Consider the following 19,898-nt stretch of genomic DNA (forward strand, 5'->3'; position numbering starts at 1 on the left):
TGACGGAGGTGTGTTCGCGAAAACCGTTGTCTTTTGGAAAGCTTTCGCTGCGCGCGTCGTGCTGCCCCTCAGCTATGGAGTTCACAACGGAAGATGAGAATACTTTGATATCTACAATGGAGACAAAGCATGAGATTCTCGTAGCATCCCATGCTTTTTCGTCGCACGAGCCACTTCCTACTCCACAATGATCGTGGCTTTTTACTAGTTTCATCGTCGTCGTCCGAGTCGAGCGCAAGATAAAACGCCACGGGGCACATTCCCATACGCTTCTGCTGTGCAGGCCGCCATCTTCGAACAAAGTGGTGGCGGCAGTAGCGATGTTGCTGTCGTTCAGTGTGACAGGCATGTTTGTCAGCGGCGGGTGCCGACAGCGTCCAGCCGTGACGGCCGGCAGACAGACAGACGCGTCGCCCGTCTTTGGTCTGTGCACTGTGACAGGTGCAAGGACACCGTGTCTTTCGATGTCGGCATACAAATTTTGTCGGCTGTCGGTCCAGTGTGAAAGCACCTTTAGAGGTGCATCGAAGCGTGACGAACACAAATCAGCAGACGACGTTCGTTCGAGGACATCTGATAATCAAGCTTCAGCAAAGGTGACGACGAAGCGCAAGCCGATATTTAATGAGAAGAAGGAACCTCTTCGCTTTAATTGCAACAGGTACGGTCATATCTCGCTGGAATGCCCAGAGCCACAGAAGCGACAGCGTTGCGACAAATGCAAGAAGGTCGGGCACAAGATACAGGATTGTCCAGCAGAGAAGACGACATCTCATACTGTGAAAAGTCTCCATGTTGAAAATCAAGCAGCATCGAGCAGGGACAAAGAGAAATATTTCGTTGACGCGGTCATAAACGACGTGCCGGTAAAGGCGTACGTAGATCTAGGAAGCCAATGCGTGGCCTTGAGACGCTCTGACGCCGAGGAGTTAGGTGTCGTGTACTCGCCTCCTAAAGAAAAGATCAACATCGGCGGATACGGGTCAGGAAGTGTACCTGTATGTTGTATTGCGAACGCTAGTATCAAGATCGACGAGGCGAAAGCACAGGTCCCAGTCTACATTGTTCCAGATCACTCTCAGTCCATACCGCTTTTGGTAGGACAGCCTTTCACTGAGCAACGTCACGTAACCGTCGTTCGTAGGCGGGATACGCTGCGCCTGTTTGAAGAATGTCAAGATATAGACGAAGATGATAATACGCTTAGTAGAATACAGATCCCAACATTACCACAGAGACGAGTTAGCCTATGGGCAAACGACTCTACCGTCATACCACCGAACTACATCGGTTTCGTTGGATGTTTTACGCAGAGTACAGCGGAAACGGGCCTCCTTGTAGATACACAGTACAGACCAAAAGAGGGTGAAGAACATTGTATTCCAATTTGCGTTGTACGCGTTATCGATGACTCGCAGTGTGTTGTGCCCATTGCGAACGTGTCCGGCTCAGACTTGAGTATACGAAAGGGACAAGTAGTCGCTCGTGGAGATAAATGCAGCGAAGATACGTCCATTGGTCTGCCTGCCGTACTGCACGTTCACCCCAACAAGTACGAGCCCATCGACGTGCATGAACTCAATTTTGGAGAGATGGCATCGTCGGAGGAACGCCAGCAACTGCTTCGACTCATTGAGGAGTACCGTGATTGTTTTGCGAAATCACTGTCTGAAATCGGACTAACCACTGCGTCACAAATGAATATAGAACTGATAACAGACAAGCCATTTACTTACCGACCTTACCGGCTTTCGTATAAGGAAAGGGAGAATGTCCGAAACATCGTCGATGAGCTAAGGAGTGCAGGGATTGTGACTGACTCAAGCTCTGAGTATGCCAGCCCCGTCCTATTAGTACGCAAAAAGACAGGTGAAGAAAGACTTTGTATTGACTACCGTGCCTTGAACCGTATCACAAAACCAGACAAGTACCCGCTTCCGTTGATTGACGATCAACTCGACAGGCTCCAAGGAAAGAAGTGTTTTACTTGCTTGGACTTAGCGTCAGGATACTACCAGGTACCCATGGCCCAAACGTCGCAGAAGAAAACTGCTTTCATCACTCCGGATGGTCATTTCGAGTTTACGAGGATGCCCTTTGGTTTGGTAAGCGCACCAGCCGTCTTCAAGCGAATGGTAAACACGGTATTAGGGCCTCTCCGTCACACGATTGCCATGGCGTACACGGACGACCTACTTCTACCTTCTGCGACCGTCGAGGAGGGACTACGAAATCTGAGAGAAGTACTAGAAGTTCTTAGAGAAGCTGGACTGACATTGCGGCTTACGAAGTGCTACTTTTTTCAAGATGATATCGACTATGTTGGATATCACATATCGGCAGATGGTATTTCACCCAGTCCTCGAAAACTTGCAAGCGTGTTGGAGTTTCCTGCCCCCACTACCTTGCACGAACTAAGACAGTTCATCGGACTTGCAAGCTACTTTCAACGCTTTATCAAAGGCTTTTCATGTATCGCCAAGCCTCTCACGAAGCTTATGTTAAAGCAGCAGCCATGGCGATGGGAAAAAGAAGAGCAGCATAGCTTTGAGGAGCTACGACGAAAATTGACTGAAAGTCCAACGCTAGCTTTATTCTCATACCAGTCCCGCACAGAGGTGCACACTGATGCTTGTAAAGACGGCCTTGGCGGTGTTCTGCTTCAAGAGCAATCTGATACACACCTGCATCCGGTCATGTACGTCAGCCGCAAGACGACACCAGGAGAGCAACGTTATCACTCTTGCGAACTGGAAGCGCTTGCTGTTGTTTGGACGATCGAGAAGTTGAGGCCGTACCTCTTGGGGATGAAATTTCTTCTTATTACGGATCACAGTGTCCTGCGAACGGCATTGGCAAAGAAAGATTTGGTGCCACGTATTGGTAGATGGCACCTGAAGTTGCAGGAATTCCAGTTCGATATCGAACGTAGACCTGGTACAAGCATACCACATGCTGATGCGTTAAGCCGAATGCCTCATGGAGAACCGGAGGAAACCGACTCTACTGATGGAGTACATGTGCTCGATACTGCGTTGACTACGGAAGACTGGCTCATAACGTCACAGAAGACAGATGCTGAGTTGCGGAGCATTATAGAAGGCCTCCAGGCACATCCGAAAGACGGAAACAGTGAATGTTTGCACCGCGAATATAAAATAATCAACGGACGACTGTACCGGAGAGTTCACATCGACGATGGCGAACACCTGCGTTGGGTGGTGCCCAAGACGGCGAGACATCAAATCGTCCGCAAGTGCCTCGACGACGTTGGGCATTTTGCTGTTGGGAAGACTCTTGAACTCTTGCGCCGTGATTACTGGTTCCCGCGAATGAAACGGTACGTGCGACGTTACATCGCTGGGTGCCTACAGTGTTTTACAAGTACATTTACAAGTACAGTTTTACAAGAAACCTTCGGGGAAACAGCCAGGTTCATTGCACAGCACCGACAAAGTGGGTGAGCCGTTTCACACCCTTCATATGGACCATTTGGGCCCGCTCGTTAAGAGTAAAAGCGGCAACATGTACATCATCGTTGCAGTAGATGCCTTCACCAAGTTCGTGCTACTACGCGCTGTCCGGAATACCTGTGCAAACGGCGCTCGACGCTTTTTAATGGACATAGTCGCTATCTTCGGGGCACCGAAACGTTTGATCACTGATCAGGGCACGTCATATACCGGTTCAAGTTTTCAGCAGTGTTGTCGAGACCTCAACATTGTCCACATCAAGAATGCGACTGCGACTCCTCGTGCCACTGGACAGGTAGAGCGATATAACAGAATGATCACCCCGGCAATTGCCAGCTTGTGTGAAGACCCCAAGGGAAAAGACTGGGATGACAAGCTCCCTCAGATACAGTGGGGAATTAACAACACATATCACAAAGCGACACGCACCACACCGTTTGGTTTGCTTTTGAACTACAGACCGCTCTCTGCATCGGGGGATGATACGCTGGATGCTATGCACGAGATGTTTGATGCGGATCTGTTGAACAAACGCTTGAAAGCAATCGACTACATCAGGGAGGATCAGCGAAAACAAAGGGAACGCTACAACCGGAAGAGAGCTGAAGTCCCGCCCTACGCTCCTGGTGATCTGGTTCTCTTACGACATAATCCAGAGTCGACGGGAGAATCTCGAAAGTTGAAGGAGTGTTACAAAGGCCCATATGTCATAACTGAGGCTTTGCCTAATGATTGCTACCGCATAGAGGACATCCCAGAGATACAGCGGACGACCCGCTTTTATAGCAATGTGGCCCCCGTGGACAAACTTCGGCGTTATCAGGTTGCTCAGGACAGTGACGACAAACTCGTTCCGTCCAAGGACTGTCAATCGGAAGATGATGACGTGGCTGTGCCTCGCCGTTCTTCGCGCGTCAAAGGAAAGCCAGAGCGGTATGGTTTGTGTCCCGGGACGGTCGACATTTATGATGGCCGAGTGTTACAGGCCGGTTACTGGCGCCACTAGAGCTTCGGCGGCGGTTGCAGAGCGCTGCGTAGGGTAACAGGAGAAGCAGAGGAAAAGGAGACGGGTGTGGCAGCGGGCGGATCATATGCAGTACTTGCTTGTATGTGTGCTATGATTAAATCCAGTTATACTTTTTAGGTTGTCTTGAATATACTGCAGAGCTCACGATCTAACACGGGTCGCATGCGGCCCACGGACCGCCGCTACGGTGCCCCCTGATCTAGATGAAGTGCGTTGCGTAGGACGTTAGTCTGCAGAGTTGAAAATGTAAGGATTTCTTTCCTTCGCAACAAAAAAGAAAAAAGGGGAGAAAAGAGACACACTATTTTTATCTGAATGCTCGTTACCTACGTAAATCAGACACAATGTGAATGCTGGGCTCACACGCCCCGACCAAACTATACCATCGCAGATAATGTATACTTACGAGGCAAGGCTCATTTTCCCACTCGTTTAGGTAGCACGAATCCGGATCGGAAGGACTGCACTTGCGGGAGCAGGTAAGCAAGGAATTGTGCCACTGTAAAACACAAAACATGTGTCACGAACAATCGGGCATTGTATAATACTTGCTCTCCGTACAAAATAGCACGCCGTCAGAATCGCAACCAATTTATGCCGTTGTATCGTCCCATACCAAACATTTTACCCCCACTATATGTTATTCCTGCATGTGATGTAGGAGTAACAAAAAACTTATTTTACAGCGACATCTGTTACATGCTCACTCCTCGGCTAAGCGACCTATCTCACCAGCCGCCGTGTCCAAAAGCCACTGTCTAAACATCCTGGATGTGTAGACCCCGAGTATGAACGCGTGCTCAATCTCGTTCTGCGTTATTTCATACCCGGCCGAACAACGGCTCGTAAGGGTATGAACTATGCCGAGCGACCCCTACCAGAAATAGGGACACATGTACAAGAAATATTGAGCCTGCAGTTGCGCAAGTAAAGAATAACATATGCGACATGGATTGTGCATAGATTTAGTGTTTGCAAACGAGAAACTCAAACGTGCACGCCCTATGAGCAACGAACCATTTCAGTGACCGTAAAGCCCACTTCATTATATTTTAATGCCGGAACCATCAATAAGGATACTCTACCGACTGTAAAATGTGTACGAGTACTTCCTAAAAATATTAGCCAGGCGGTCACACACGGGAATGTATCCAAAGAAAAAAGAAATTAAGGTAATGTAGCCGCAACTGTGGTGTGCGGGAAAAAGGAAATTTTTTTACTGTACCCTCACTTCATGCATACTTGCATACGTACAGCAGCGGCCACTGCATTCCTGGGGTGCCTGAATACTAGCTCCCTCTGCACATGGAGCTAGTATTCAGGCATTCATTCGAACCTCTGTAGTTTGCGGAGCTCCTCTATATTCCCGGTTGGGAAATCCCCGATCTCGAAATTCATGGGGTATAAGAAAAAATGAGGGGTCCAGAGGTGAGGTCCGGTGATGCCCCGACGGTACGCACGAATAACAAAGGGGAGCACATCGGTGTAACCCTGTCCTTGTCACCCCTCCCACACACATACACACTTTGCATTCGCTGTTGGACCGAAACACGCTGCGCTTCCTCCCCCCTCCCGGCAAAAGGAAAGCTCCGCGTCTATGCTTGGACGAGGCGTTTCTAGTAAACGCATCGATCGCTGCCATTTTTGTATTTACCACGCTTCTCAGCTCAGAACCATGATGGAAAGTAACTGGCCTGAGGTTGGGCAGACAGACGTAAAAAAATCCCGCCGCTGTCTGGCTTTTCGATTTCCATCGAATGCCTTACTTGAACAGAACCATGCACCGTATTTCTCGCCGATTGGTAAGGTTAGGTTAGTCTTGCTCTTGCCCCCCCCCCCCCCCCCCCCCGCTGCCGCGAAGAAGCTCCGACGTCCCACGATGCGACGTATTGAATTTGCAAACTGGCGGAGTTCTGCTCAGTGTTTCACTTTGGTATTTCTCTTTCCCTTTGTATACACCCGAAGTAAACCGTTCCAACCATTGAGAGCCCAATTAAGCCTGAAAAAAACCAGCAATTCCCGAATATTTGTGCTCAGCTTCGACTCCACCACAGCAGCGATCACAAGAAAAAATAATCTCTTGGTACTTCCCACTTGAGACAGTCGGAGAGATCATTCGCGCTGAACCAGTTTCCTCAACTAAACCACACAAAAAATGTGAACGCAAATCGTCGACGCCGGAGAACGAGCTTTTCACCAAATCATCGCGAAACGATGCACCTATAAGCGGCTCCGAGGTGAGCAAGCTCGCCAAGCAGCGGCTCTAGGTGCTTGCGCACGTCCCAAACCTTACGTACGAGACCCCCGCAGTCGCCGCATCCACGACGAAGAAATGAGACACGGGACACGGAGAAAAAGGTAACCGGAATAATGCCCTTTCCTATCGAGATAACCCGGTGGTGGCGCCACTGACCAGAGAATGGTAGGAGGCGACAAAACCACTATTTGTATTCGCACGGATCTGGAAAACTATTCTAAGTTTATCTAGTTTACTGATTGAAATCGGTTTTCTTACTGTTGCTGTCGGGAATGGCACATGTTGGCATATATGTTGCAGTCGTGGGTGCCGTGAGAAACGATTTTGTTGTATATCCCATAGACTGTCATGTATTGGAAATCTTACAAACTTTAATTCACCAAAGATCAGTGGTTCGTCTCAGGCCTTTAAAAATGTGTCACCCCTAGTTCAACTTGAGAGGAACACGCCTGTACCTCTTTCGTGAACGAAATTTGGTTTGCGAGATCGAGTGCGAAATGAGTTCGCCTAAATGGTGAAAACAGAATTTAGCACAGCAAGAATCTCATTGTGCCGAAACTCCCGGATCGAAAAATCCATCAGAGCAGATCCTAACAGAACCATCACGTGAATAGGCCTATCGGACATTCACTGGACTAGTGGTTTGATGTTCTGATATAACTATTATGCCCTGATGGTCTAATGGCTTGGTGTGAGACTCACAATACGGAAAGTACGCTCTTAGTAGAAATCGGTACTTTTTCCTTCCTGCCCTTTTTCTAACCTCTGTCACCGCATATTTTATTTCCTCTTGCTTCTGTTATTTTTTGTTTTTGTAATGGTGAATGCACGCGGCGGTTTGAAAACCAAACGATACAAGCTCACCAGAAAGGACACTTAGAAAGGCAAAGAACATGAATTGTTTCCCATCTGAGCTTCATTTAATGCGAGAGTCCTGCTTCCTGCCTCTGTCAAATACAAGAGAGAGGCGTCTAAATGTATTTCATTTGCTCACACAAGTTATATTGAACTGAGAAATTGATTGGGGTATTAACTCAAGACGGACACGGCGTCTGTGTTTTTGACTGTGTTCGGTCTGAGACGTTCTGTAGTTCCATCCAAAATCGAACTTCCTCGTTGTAATGGCGTGTTTTTTGTCTCTCTGGCAACATCTGCATGCTCTATTCTGTCAGGGAGTTCGGAGAACTCTGAGTATTTTTAAGCTGCCGACACTCGAGATCCGTCGGATATACGACCAGGGACGTCCATCTATGAAGCTCCCAATCGTTTTCAGGATACTTATTCTAACGACGAATGGAACTTGGCCTGTTGTAGTCCCCGTGCGTTACGCGATGCTCGATCATCTATACACGCTTGCGCTCTGGCGCTTCCAGTTTCTGAGCACGAATGCGACAGTTTTGTGGAGTCATATGTCACGAACCATATTCAACTAAATCCTAAAGCAACATTGTAAAACCCCCGGGATTCGATGAATCAGACGGCATAGACCATTAGCAGCCTCACGGTTGGCAGTCTATGGGCCCGACAGGACAGTGCGTGCTGCTATATTGAATACTGTAAGAATGTCGGCTAGTTTGCTATCCATTTCTTATGATTGCCTATAATTTCTTATAAATGTAATATTATAATTCATTTCTTATAATTTATTTATATAATTTCGTAGTCTTGTTCTTTACTGTTCCTTTTCATTTACGTTCTTAGCGATTTTAAGCTGTTTCACACCTACTGATCTACTCTGAAGCGTCTTCTGTTCGACTGCCAAGCCTCGCTGAGGGAGCATTGGGTTATCTTGTGGGCCCACTATGCCCACCAGCTGTTAGGCACCCTTTGTCGGACAGCGAAGGACCCTGTTGTACCGTCAGACCTTCTTGTGGGTTTATTAAGCCCAGGTGATGGAGTGTGGGACAGTATTTGTGAGACAGCTAGGAGTGCTTACGGACAACTAGGAGTTGCTAATGGGTCGTCAAGTCTCCTTCATGATCCATCAAAATATTCTGATAGACCATTAAAACTCGTAATCGATTTTGTGATCGGATCGGACGGATAGTAACATCGCTTTTAACGCCGACTCCGGGTCTGAGAATGCAGTCTATCTCATCTGTTGGAAAACGTCCCTGTCAAGAGGAAAAGAAGACGTCTGCTCGCGGATGAGTTGCATGGCGCATGCTTGCTGATTTATTCCTAGACAAAACATTGCTCGATCAACAGGGCATTAAACAGTCTGTTCATCTTAGCCATCAGGGTTCCCATTATTCTACAAACTTTGGTGCCGAAACCCGGGATCTGGACGTGACGCCTTCTAGCAGTATCCAGTCTCTTTTTCAACGAGGATACTCTTCGACGACAGGCTTTCATTTTCAGTTACTACGCGAGTATGGAGACCCTGAAGGCAAAGCGTGGATCTCGTAGAGCCCAGAACACCAAAATCATTCGTGAGGCAAGTGCTCTTCTGGCCACATCCAACTTCACAGTTGAGGCTGTTAAGTCTTTGAAGGACAGACTCGAGAAGAGCAATACTGAACTGGATCGAATCAACGTCCAGTGTGAAGAATTTATATCCGGAGATGAAGCCGCTTCCGAATTTCTCGCCATTGCCGAATACGAGGATGAAGCTGTGGGCATGTTATCAACTTTGCAAGCACATTATGACAGGATGTGTTCCCAATCGAACGCTGGCCGCGCCCTCGAGGATGGGGACAGTCAGAACGCCACGAGCCGTCGTTCCGAACTCAGGCCTAAGGGACATAAATTGCCTGTCCTTAAGATGGAGCCATTTGATGGAGACCTCAGCAAATGGTCCACATTTTGGGAGCAATTTCAAGCGATGATTCACAACAACGTCAACCTCACTCCCTCTGAGAAGTTTCACTACTTGCGTCTTCACTTGACTGGGTCAGCCGCGTCCGCTATTGCAGGATTGCCAGCAACAGCTGCGTGTTACGAGGACGCTTTGCAACTTCTGAAGACACGATTTGGAGACCTTAGTCAGATTCGTCAGACGCATCTTCAGAAAATGCGTCGTTTGCCCTTTGTTAAGTCCATCGATGACGTTAAGGGACTCCGAAGCCTTTACGATCATGTGGAAGTACATACGAGAAGTCTGAAAACAGTTGGAGTCCAGCTGGCATCTTACGCTTCCATGCTGACTGAGATGCTCGTGCAACGTCTACCTCACGACTTAACTATAGACTACCATCGGCAACGGCTTATCACCAATTCGTCACAAGCAGCAACGGCAGCACAGCCTGCGGCTACGCCCGCGTCAGCTCCTGAGTCTGCTGAGCAAGATTTTAAAACGCTGATGAACTTCCTCAAGATAGAAGTTGAAAGCCCTGAGAATTCCTTTCGTTCGGCCGAAAAGAAGTCCGAGCCTACTGAAGGAACCTACAGGAAAAAGCAGTTTAACACTCCGTCAGCGTCCGCTTTGTATTCTGCGTCTACCTCAACCCTTGAGGGAAAGAAATGCCTCTTCTGCAAGAAAGAGCATAATACTCAGATTTGCCCGTGTGACATCACTTGGGAGAGAAAGGCCGACCTCTTGTCCAAGGACTTCCGCTGCTTTCGCTGCACGGTCAAAGGTCATCGAGCCAAAGATTGCAGGGTACACATATTCTGCTCAAATTGTAAAGGGAGACACGCCTTGTCCGTATGTAGGAAGGAACGGCGGCCGAAGAAAGACTGTGAGAGCTCGAACGCCACTAGCAACACCCTTTCCGCGCAATCAAGATCCTTCAAGAAAGAATCGGGTATCGTTCCTCCTAAATGCGATGGAGTGCTTCTACAGACGTTTAGAGCGTGGGCGGTAACTCATAAGAGGTGCTGCTACATCAGAGGAGTTATTGACGGAGGAAGCGACAGAACGTTCATAACCGAATCGTTAGCCACCAGCCTACGTTTACCGATTGTGGACGAAATCAGTATCAGCATTGCCACCTTCGGCGACAGCGAAAAGACTAACCCGATCAAACGGAAAGTTGCGAATATACAGCTTCGGTCTCAATACGACACACAAGAACTCATAATCAAAGCTGTGATCATTCCCGCCATCTGCCACGACATTCGCAGCGCTTCTTCTGATGTGTCATTCCTTCAGGAACTCAGGGAACAGGGGAAAAATCTAGCGGATGGACTCTATTTTCCTGGAGACAGGTATCACGATGGCATCAGCATCTTGATTGGTGCCGACCAAATGTGGCAGGTGCTGACTGGAGAAGTTCTAAGGAAGAAGGGTTCAAGAAATCTCGTGGCGTTAAACTCTTTGTTGGGCTGGACAATTCAAGGACCGACCAAGGTTTCATCTGCTGTAGAGTTTCGCCAGGGAACCTACCTTCAACAGTCAGCAGCAGCTTGTGTCCTACGAGTTCACTCATCGGTGGAGTACGCGATATCGGGAGAAGATGAAACTTCATGGGAGCCAACGTTCTGGGAGATTGACTCCATGGGTATTCTACCAGAAACCGGCATCACCGACACCTCGGCGGTAATGGATAACTTTTCTAAAACGGTAAAGAAGACCGAGGACAGATATGAAGTGGCTCTACCATGGAAGATTGATCCTGCAGTTGTGTTGAATGACAACTACGACGTCGCTGTCACCCGCCTTAAAAAGCTTGTCGCACGGCTTAGGAGAACGGATGGTCTGTTACTTCGGTATGACGGTGTCATCAGAGATTACTTGAATCTGGGTCATGCTGAAGTCGTCGATGAGAGCATAGAACCAAAGAACTTGGTATATTATATGCCTCATTCAGCCGTGATACGAGAAGACCGAGCGACAACTAAAGTACGCGTCGTCTTCGACGCCTCTTCTCATGCGCCAAACAGCATATCCCTAAATCAGTGCCTGGATAAGGGTATCAATTTGAATCCCGATATTTTGCAGCTACTTCTACGATTCAGGAGTTACAAGGTTGCCCTTACCGCTGATATAGAAAAGGCGTTTCTACAGGTTTTGATTCGGGAAGAGGACCGAGACGTCTTTCGATATCCTTGGTTTCAACATCAACCTGACCAGGAGGCTTCTCATAATGATCTGGATGGGGTACAGGTTCTGCGTATGACGAGAGTTCCGTTTGGAGCGACCTCGAGTCCCTTCCTACTATCAGCTACCATCCAGCACCATCTTGCTACCATTACCGGCGACCAAGAAACAACAGCAAGAAAATTGAGCCATTCGTTTTACGTTGACGATTTGGTTACTGGCGCAGACTCGGAGGAAGAGGCCGAAAAGCTCTACCGTGAAGCTCTAGAAATCATGAACACAGCGGGAATGAACCTTCGAAAGTGGACAACCAGTAACGATCGACTGCAAGCTTTATTTGATGGACGTGAAAGTCCCGTACACGGAACCAAGGAAAAGCAGCAGTTGTTAAGCCCGCAGAAGATACTGGGAGTGTCATGGGACACAGAGCAGGATAAACTGCAGGTGACGATGAAATCCCTATTCACGTTTCTTTTGGAAACTGCGGATACGAAGCGTTACGTGTTACAAGCCGTTTCGAGAATTTTCGATCCACTTGGAATACTAAGTCCTTTCACCATTCGAGTGAAGAAACTGTTCCAACAACTTTGGATTCATGGAGTAAAGTGGGATGACAAGCTTCCGGAGGAGGCCTTAACCGAGTGGAAGTCTTGGTGCGCAGAGCTTCTAACTTTGCGTCTAGTTAAAGTGTGTCGATACTTCGGACCACTGGATTCTACTACAGGCAGGCATCTAATCCTATATGCGTTTTCCGATGCTAGCATGCATGCTTACGGAGCAGTAGTATACGTCAAGGTGGCAGGTCAAGCAACAACGCACTCGAACATTCATCTTCTAGTCTCAAAAACAAGGGTGTCTCCACTTAAGTCTCAGTTAACTCTTCCAAGATTGGAACTAATGGGAGCTCTTGTCGCTGCAAGGCTAGTACACTACGTCAGAACAGCCCTATATGACTGTACAGTGGACAGCCACTTCTGGACAGACTCGACAATAGCTCTTGGATGGATTCGGCAGGACCCATCTCGGTGGAGCACATTCGTAGCAAACAGGGTTGCTGAAATTCGGTCTCTAACCGACCCTGACTTGTGGAGACACTGCACAGGAGACTCTAACCCAGCAGACTTACTGACCAGAGGTGTTTCAGCGCAGCGTCTAGTGGCGGAAGAATTGTGGTGGCATGGTCCACCGTGGCTTAAAAGCGACCCTTCTGAATGGCCACTTGATGCTTCAAGCGGGCAAGACGTCGAAGACGAGGTCCGAAAAACTCCACCAAAAGGCCAAACAAGTGTCCAGTTGCTTACAAAATCAGCGGAAGACATCATTGATCTTCCCAAGTACAGCTCTTTGGACAAGCTTTTGGATGTGACGTCATATATCCTACGGTTTGTCAACAATGTTAAGAACCCAAGACAGAGGATCGCTGGAGCGCTCTCCGCCAGTGAGATACAGGTTGCGAAGTTAAAATGGATACGTAGAGTGCAAAGAGAAGTTTATCAGATCAAAATCGAAAATGGGCACACTACATCCCCGATGCTGAAAGATCTTCAGTTTTTCATCGACGATGAAGGAATTTTCCGAGCGAAAGGTCGTCTTCAGCATATAAATGACGAAGAGCGTATCAAGCATCCCATCATCTTACCCAGCGATCATCATTTCACAACGCTCGTAGTAATGAAAGCTCATGACAGGGTTTTACATGGAGGAGTGCTGAGCACGCTCGCTGAACTGCGTGAGGAATTCTGGGTGCAAAGAGGCCGCCAAACAGTGAAGCGCGTTATAAGCAGGTGTGCTCTGTGCGCCAGATACAGAGCTAAGTCAGTCCAGGCTCCTACAGCTCCTCTGCCTGAATTTAGAGTAGCAAAAGGCGACCCCTTTCAGGCTGTTGGAGTGGACTTCGCAGGACCGCTGTATGGAAGAGGCAGGGGCACAATGTACTATATAGTACTCTTCACCTGTGCAACAACGCGTGCCATACATCTTGAGGTCGCCTCAGCGACAACTGCGGACGCCTTCCTAATGTGTTTTAGGAGGTTTGTTGCCAGAAGAGGTGTACCGTCGCTCATATGCTCAGATAACGGGAGAAGTTTCAAGAGAGCGGAAAAGGAGTTGCGAGGTCTTTGTCAGTCAACAAGAACCTCTGAAGTCAGCAGGTACCTTGGTCATCATAATATCACGTGGAGATACATCGTTCCTGGAGCTCCCTGGTGGGGAGGATGGTGGGAGAGGCTCGTAAGAACCGTCAAATCCTCCCTCCGGAAGGTTCTTGGCAAGGCTTGTTTGGAGATCGAGGCGCTTGAGACCCTGGTTACCGAAGTTGAATCTGTCGTCAACTCTAGGCCAATCACTTTCATAGACAACGATCCAAAGGAGTCAGAAGTCCTCAGCCCTTCGCACTTTCTTGTAGGCAAACGGGCCATCGCTTTACCGTCTCCGTCAGAAGACCCTAACACCAGCAGGTACACGCCTTCCAAGGACGCGCTAACACGCAAAATAATGCATCGTGAGGCTATGATGCAGCATTTCTGGGAGCGTTGGAAAAGGCATTACTTGTTGCAGCTCCGAGCAGCGCATCATTTCAAGTCATCGGAGTCGAAGCGGCTGAAAACGGGAGACATAGTCCTGCTTGAAAATAAACTTCCTCGAAATATGTGGGATACCGGGAGAATCGTCAGGACATACCCTGGACAAGACGGCTGCGTGAGGTCGTGCCTTGTGAAGCACCAAAGCGGGAAAATGACAAAGACGGCTGTGCAACGCCTGTATTATCTCGAGATATAGACGTTATTCGCCGCGGGAGGATGTTGGAAAACGTCCCTGTCAAGAGGAAAAGAAAACGTCTGCTCGCGGATGAGTTGCATGGCACATGCTTGCTGATTTATTCCTAGACAAAACATTGCTCGATCAACAGGGCATTAAACAGTCTGTTCATCTTAGCCATCAGGGTTCCCATTATTCTACATCATCATTACACGAGACATGCTCTACTAATGTGGAACCCTAGACGTGGCCTCTAATATGAAGCACAGCACACTAGTACTGACAATGTTTGGACCTCTTTTGGAGTCCAAAACAGACAAGGTGCTCTATCATGGCACAACGTATGTGAAGGGTTACACTTACCTTGATTTGGTAATGGGTCGAGCAGAAAAAATCTGTGACACATTTCAGATGGATTCCACTGAATGATGCTGTTGTTGCTGCAAGAAATGTTTCACTTAGTACATATTGAAGAGAACAGTCGCCGTTTTTACGTGAGAGCGCTTTGTAGCAGTTTGACACTCCCACCATTAAGTGGGGACGTTCGTACTCCGAGTTTCGTACGCGAGCACGCTCTTCCCGTCCCAGCTTTTGGCGGGTGCGCAGAAAAGGGGTATCGCGCCCCTTCACGTGTCCTCTTCTCTTCTATCCACGGAAAGTGAAGAAAAAGGACGCAGGACGTGTGGCAGCAGCAGAGCACGGAGAGTAGAAAACACCGAAAGAGGAAAATGGCAGCACAGTGAGCGTGATCGAGCTTCGAATTACCATTTAATAACTCCCCCAGGAGCACGATACGCGGAGCGCCCGAGGAGGAGTAAGATTGCAGCTACTTAAAGGGACGGTCGCATCTATAGGGCTATGGAACTGTTACCATCATGTTCACCCTCGACTCCCTATTTTGCCAATTTTCTCTTCCGATAACTGATCAGTTCTTTCAGCTAACACTAAATTCTAAAGCTAAAACTAGATTCTAGATTCTACGGCCGCGAGCGCCTCAGCAACAATGGCTTTGCTATGACATGGTTCGGACCATACGCGACGGAAGTAGTATAGTTTGAGGCTGTATAAGAACCGTTACGTACAACGACCACCTTTTTCTAATCCAAGATAGCGTATTCTAATCTAATTTAAGCCAAAATCCAGTTCTAAGCCAACACAATCCACTTGTAATCCAACACAAGCCAAATCCAAAGCCATCTGATTGGCCGCCATTAGCTCCACCCACCTCATGCTGATAGGTCCACGCCAAGCCTACTGATCATTGATTAGTCAATCATAGTTCTGCGCCTTTATGTTAAATATTTGGCTTGGCTCGCCCACTTCACGGCGACTGGCGCATGCTAAGCCTCTCGTGGATTGGTCAATCGTAGCTCCACCCCTTTATGCTAATTACTTGGCTTTGCGCACTTCACAATGATTGGCCCATGCCTGCTGATTGGTTCAGCATAGCTCCGCCCCTTTATGCTAATTACTTGGCCCCACCCACATCACACTGATTGTTAGAGGCTGATTGCTGACCTCCGCCCCTAATTAACTGGCTTCACTGATTGGTCCATTCTATGCCAACTGATTGGCCAGCTCAACACAGCCTTCACCAGCGCCCTGGCTGTCGTTCCTGGCCTACTGAACATAGCCTGCACTAGCGAGGCAGCGGCTTTACTGCGGCTCTATCACATACACCCAAACTTACCTAGTGGTGTGCAACTTTCCGCCCACTTCATGCTGATTAGTCCTACCGATACAGACTTCTAATCTGGTCCACGCTAGGTCTACTGATCACTCTCCCAGCGCTCTGCTTGGCCGCTACAGATTGGCCCGGCCCACAGAACATAGCCTTTACTAGCGCCCGCCCTGCTCGGCCGCAGCTCCACTGTGGCTCTATCTCCGATATCGAAACTTACCTTTTTACTAGGTCTGCCTACTTCATGCTGATTGGTCCATTCCAAGCCTACTGACTAATAAGCCAAACCACGCTAAGCCTACTGACTGGCCCTTCACATCGAAGCCTACCAATGGCTGGCCCCTGTTGGTCCACGATAAGCCTACTGAACAGTGATTGGCTAGCCTGAATTTGTCGGCACCAGGCAGCCGCTTCAGACAAGACACACAACAATTGTTGATTTCGACCTTTATTTGGTACAACAGCGTCCTGGTCCAGCTGTGGGTTGGTTCAGCTGCATCAGAGAGATCCCGGTCATCTCTTGCGCTTGTTGTTCGCTCAGCTCCCTCGGTAGATGCCATCGGGCTCATCTATCTGCAAGTGCTCATTGGCCCATCTGACTACAAGCCTCTCATTGGTCACTTATGTCTAGAGCTCCCTATCAGGCTAGAACTGCACTTCCACTGATCGCTACATGAGATAACATAGGTTTAACTGTGGGAAAATGGAACTTTTACCGTAACATAGGTTTAGCTAGAACTGGTGGGCTCCAACTGCTATCGACCCATGCCCCCATCAGCGGCTGCTCACTGGTTCACAATGAAAAGTTTTTCACATGCTCTGACGGCGCCAAAGAAGGTTCCATACACATACGATAGATGGCGCCGGTTGTATACCCTCTTTGCAAAGATGGACAGCAGCGACGCGAGTGTTGATAATGTCCATTCTAACCGCATTGGTCACTCCTTTCTATCCAACTGCTTATTGGTTCATACTTCTAGCAAGAGAGGCAGCATTAGAAGGCAAATCTGCTGCTGAACATTACAAAACATGAATAAAACAGCTTACAGCAATATGTTCGGTGCCACCATCTGAAGTCAGCCTCCTTCATCCTATCCATGCCCCTCAAAGCCACGGTTGCCTCACGGCGCTAACGAGAAATTAAAAAAAATGTTCAGGGTACGATGAACACATCTTAAAACTCACTCTACCCATCTCTCCATAGAACACGGGTATAGTGGGCTTAACCATGTTTATGCATGCGTAGGGGGAAGCCCACCTCTGGGAACAAGCATTCGTTTGTGTAATAGTGTGCCTTTGCACTACAACATCAAAATTTAGTTCAGTGTTGATCAAGCAGAATGGAGAGGAAAAAACATACATAATGCTATAGAGTAAAGCGCATTCATTCTTAGAAGCTGAAGAACGTATTGTGTCGGAGATAGTGTGCTTCAACAACAACAGCAAAACAAAACAAAACAAATTGTTTCAATGTTTAGTAAGCAGAACGAAAAAAAAAAGCATCGTGATGCCAAGCAGTGATACCCACTAGCTCCGCACGCCTTCGTACTAAAATGCTGAGCAGGAAGACGCACATGATCGAGTAACATGGAGAGTTGATGCTGTGCAGAGAAGCTCCTTTTTAGAGAAAAACGCTGAGTAGAGAAAAGCTGAGTAGCAAGAAACACAATTTCAGATTGCATTCAGAGCTCTCACGGAGGCATTCTGTGCAAACGTATCCAGCGTATATTTCACGCGACACACCTAACACGCGTTCCTTCAAAGCAGTACGCAAGAGCACTATTAGACAGTAAGAAGCACCATTAGAAATATAAGTTAAGGGTGATCACAGAGATTCAAAATGAACGGAGCTCATCACATTATAAGCAAGTTCACCTCAGAATAAATGTGTTCACTTTAACAGTATCACAGTTACAAATATGACAGGTTTTACACCACATAGATTCACTGCGCGCAACGCGACACGAGCACCGTACAGCACGCAATATCTGAAACGCGTGGGCAGCTCACGCGATTTTAGCCCGCCCAAATTCGCCTATATTGCAATTTTTGACCTGTGAGGAATGCACACAGCGTTATTACGTAGCTATGCATACACACACAATACAATTTTGAATGCGTAATCTGCGTATGATCGTGACGCACGGGCTCAACATGCGCGGATATAGACACATCAAACTGTCGGGCACCTTCCAGGTTTACAAATCTACATCACGCGGTAAAACGTAGCCAGCGTATATTTCACGCGACATACCTCCGCGTTCGCACGAGCACTACTGAACAGTGTGAAGCACCATTAGAAATATAAATTTAGGATGATCACACAAAAACGCACTCAACCTTCAAAAGCAGACTCAACCCAAGCTGAGTATGAAGAAACACAATTTCACATTGCTCTCCCAGAACACTATGTGCAAACATAGCCAGCGCACGCAACCCACCTCGCACACAGAGCGCCACTGGAAGCACCATTACAAATATTAGGATGGTCGCATTATGAACAAGTTCATCACGGAAAAAAATTGTGCTCACCTTCGCAGAAGGGCACAGAGATTCACGAGCACCATGCAGCAATATCTGAAATACGAATTTCCGATGGCGCGCGGGCAGCTCACGCGACTTTAGCCTGCCCATATCCGCGTATAGTCCGGTTTTAGAGAGTGTGCGTTTAACATAAGAAATCGAGCAGAATGATAGAGCACAGTGATGCTATGTGATAAGGCTCTCACTGACGCTCCAACGCTTATTAAACAATGCTATGCAGTGAAGCTTTGCACGTACTCAATGTTAAGAAGAACACTAAACCAAGCTGAGTATGAGGAAACACAATTTCACATTGCTCTCCCAGAACATTATGTGCGAACATAGCCAGCGCACGCAACCCACCTCGCACGCAGAGCACAACTGGAAGCACCATTAGAAACATAAATTTAGGATAATCACACGGCGTCGCATTATGAACAACAAGTTCAACAACAAGTTCATCTCATCAAAAAGATGGGCTCACCTCATCACACCGATATGACGCACGTAGATTCTTGTCGCGCGACGCGCTACAGCAGGGTAGGGAAACACGGGCGCGTGGACAGCTCGCACGATTTGAGCCTGCCCGCGCACACAGGCTCAACATGCGCTGACACACCAAAATGCCGCGCACTTTCCTGGTTCACCCGCATGTCGACCACTGCCAGCCGCACGGAAAATTAGATAGCCGGAACACAGGCGCATAATATAGCCCTCCGGTTCGGGCCATCTGTTTTATATCAATGTTCGCTCGTTTCCGCAAGGTTGCAAGTCCGAGAAATTGGGTCAACTTGAAGATGTGTTCGAGCCATCTGTTTAATATCAAAACGCACTTCCACCCGTCATGGCGGACCCTAGCGGGAAAAAATGTTCGTCAAGGTGATGTAAATAGGCTTTCTCCGAGAAACTGGGTCACCTCGTAAATCATGTTTTCCGAGGCCACACGTATTAAAACCGAAAGTAAACAGCGATCACACAACGCTATGCGAAGAAAAAAAAATCCCTATGAGCCCACGTCACCACATGCTCATTGCCGAAACAAGATTTCTCTATCCAAAAACAAAGGGTTCGCGTATGCAGTTTCCAAGAAGTTCCAAATGTCCTTCGCGCGCGCGCGGGCCATTCCTGCTTGATTGTTTAAACAAAATCGCACCACCCTCCAAGGGCGCATTTGAGTTCCGTCCGACGGTCGACTCTGG

At 48.1% G+C, this 19,898-nt stretch overlaps 1 protein-coding gene across 1 annotated transcript; it reads left to right on the forward strand.

The window, feature by feature from the left end:
• Nucleotides 1-9,131: 9,131 nt before the first annotated feature.
• On the forward strand, nt 9,132-14,516 carry LOC135369378 (uncharacterized). The gene has a single exon (XM_064602972.1). It carries the CDS (start codon nt 9,132-9,134, stop codon nt 14,514-14,516), a length of 5,385 nt encoding a protein of 1,794 aa, XP_064459042.1.
• Nucleotides 14,517-19,898: the final 5,382 nt, after the last annotated feature.

The sequence above is a fragment of the Ornithodoros turicata genome, chromosome 9 (assembly GCF_037126465.1).
Source record: "Ornithodoros turicata isolate Travis chromosome 9, ASM3712646v1, whole genome shotgun sequence".
Classification (NCBI taxonomy): domain Eukaryota; kingdom Metazoa; phylum Arthropoda; class Arachnida; order Ixodida; family Argasidae; genus Ornithodoros; species Ornithodoros turicata.

Coding starts and splice junctions, on each gene's coding strand:
- LOC135369378 (XM_064602972.1), top strand. CDS start 9,132: ATGGAGACCCTGAAGGCAAAGCGTGGATCTCGTAGAGCCCAGAACACC.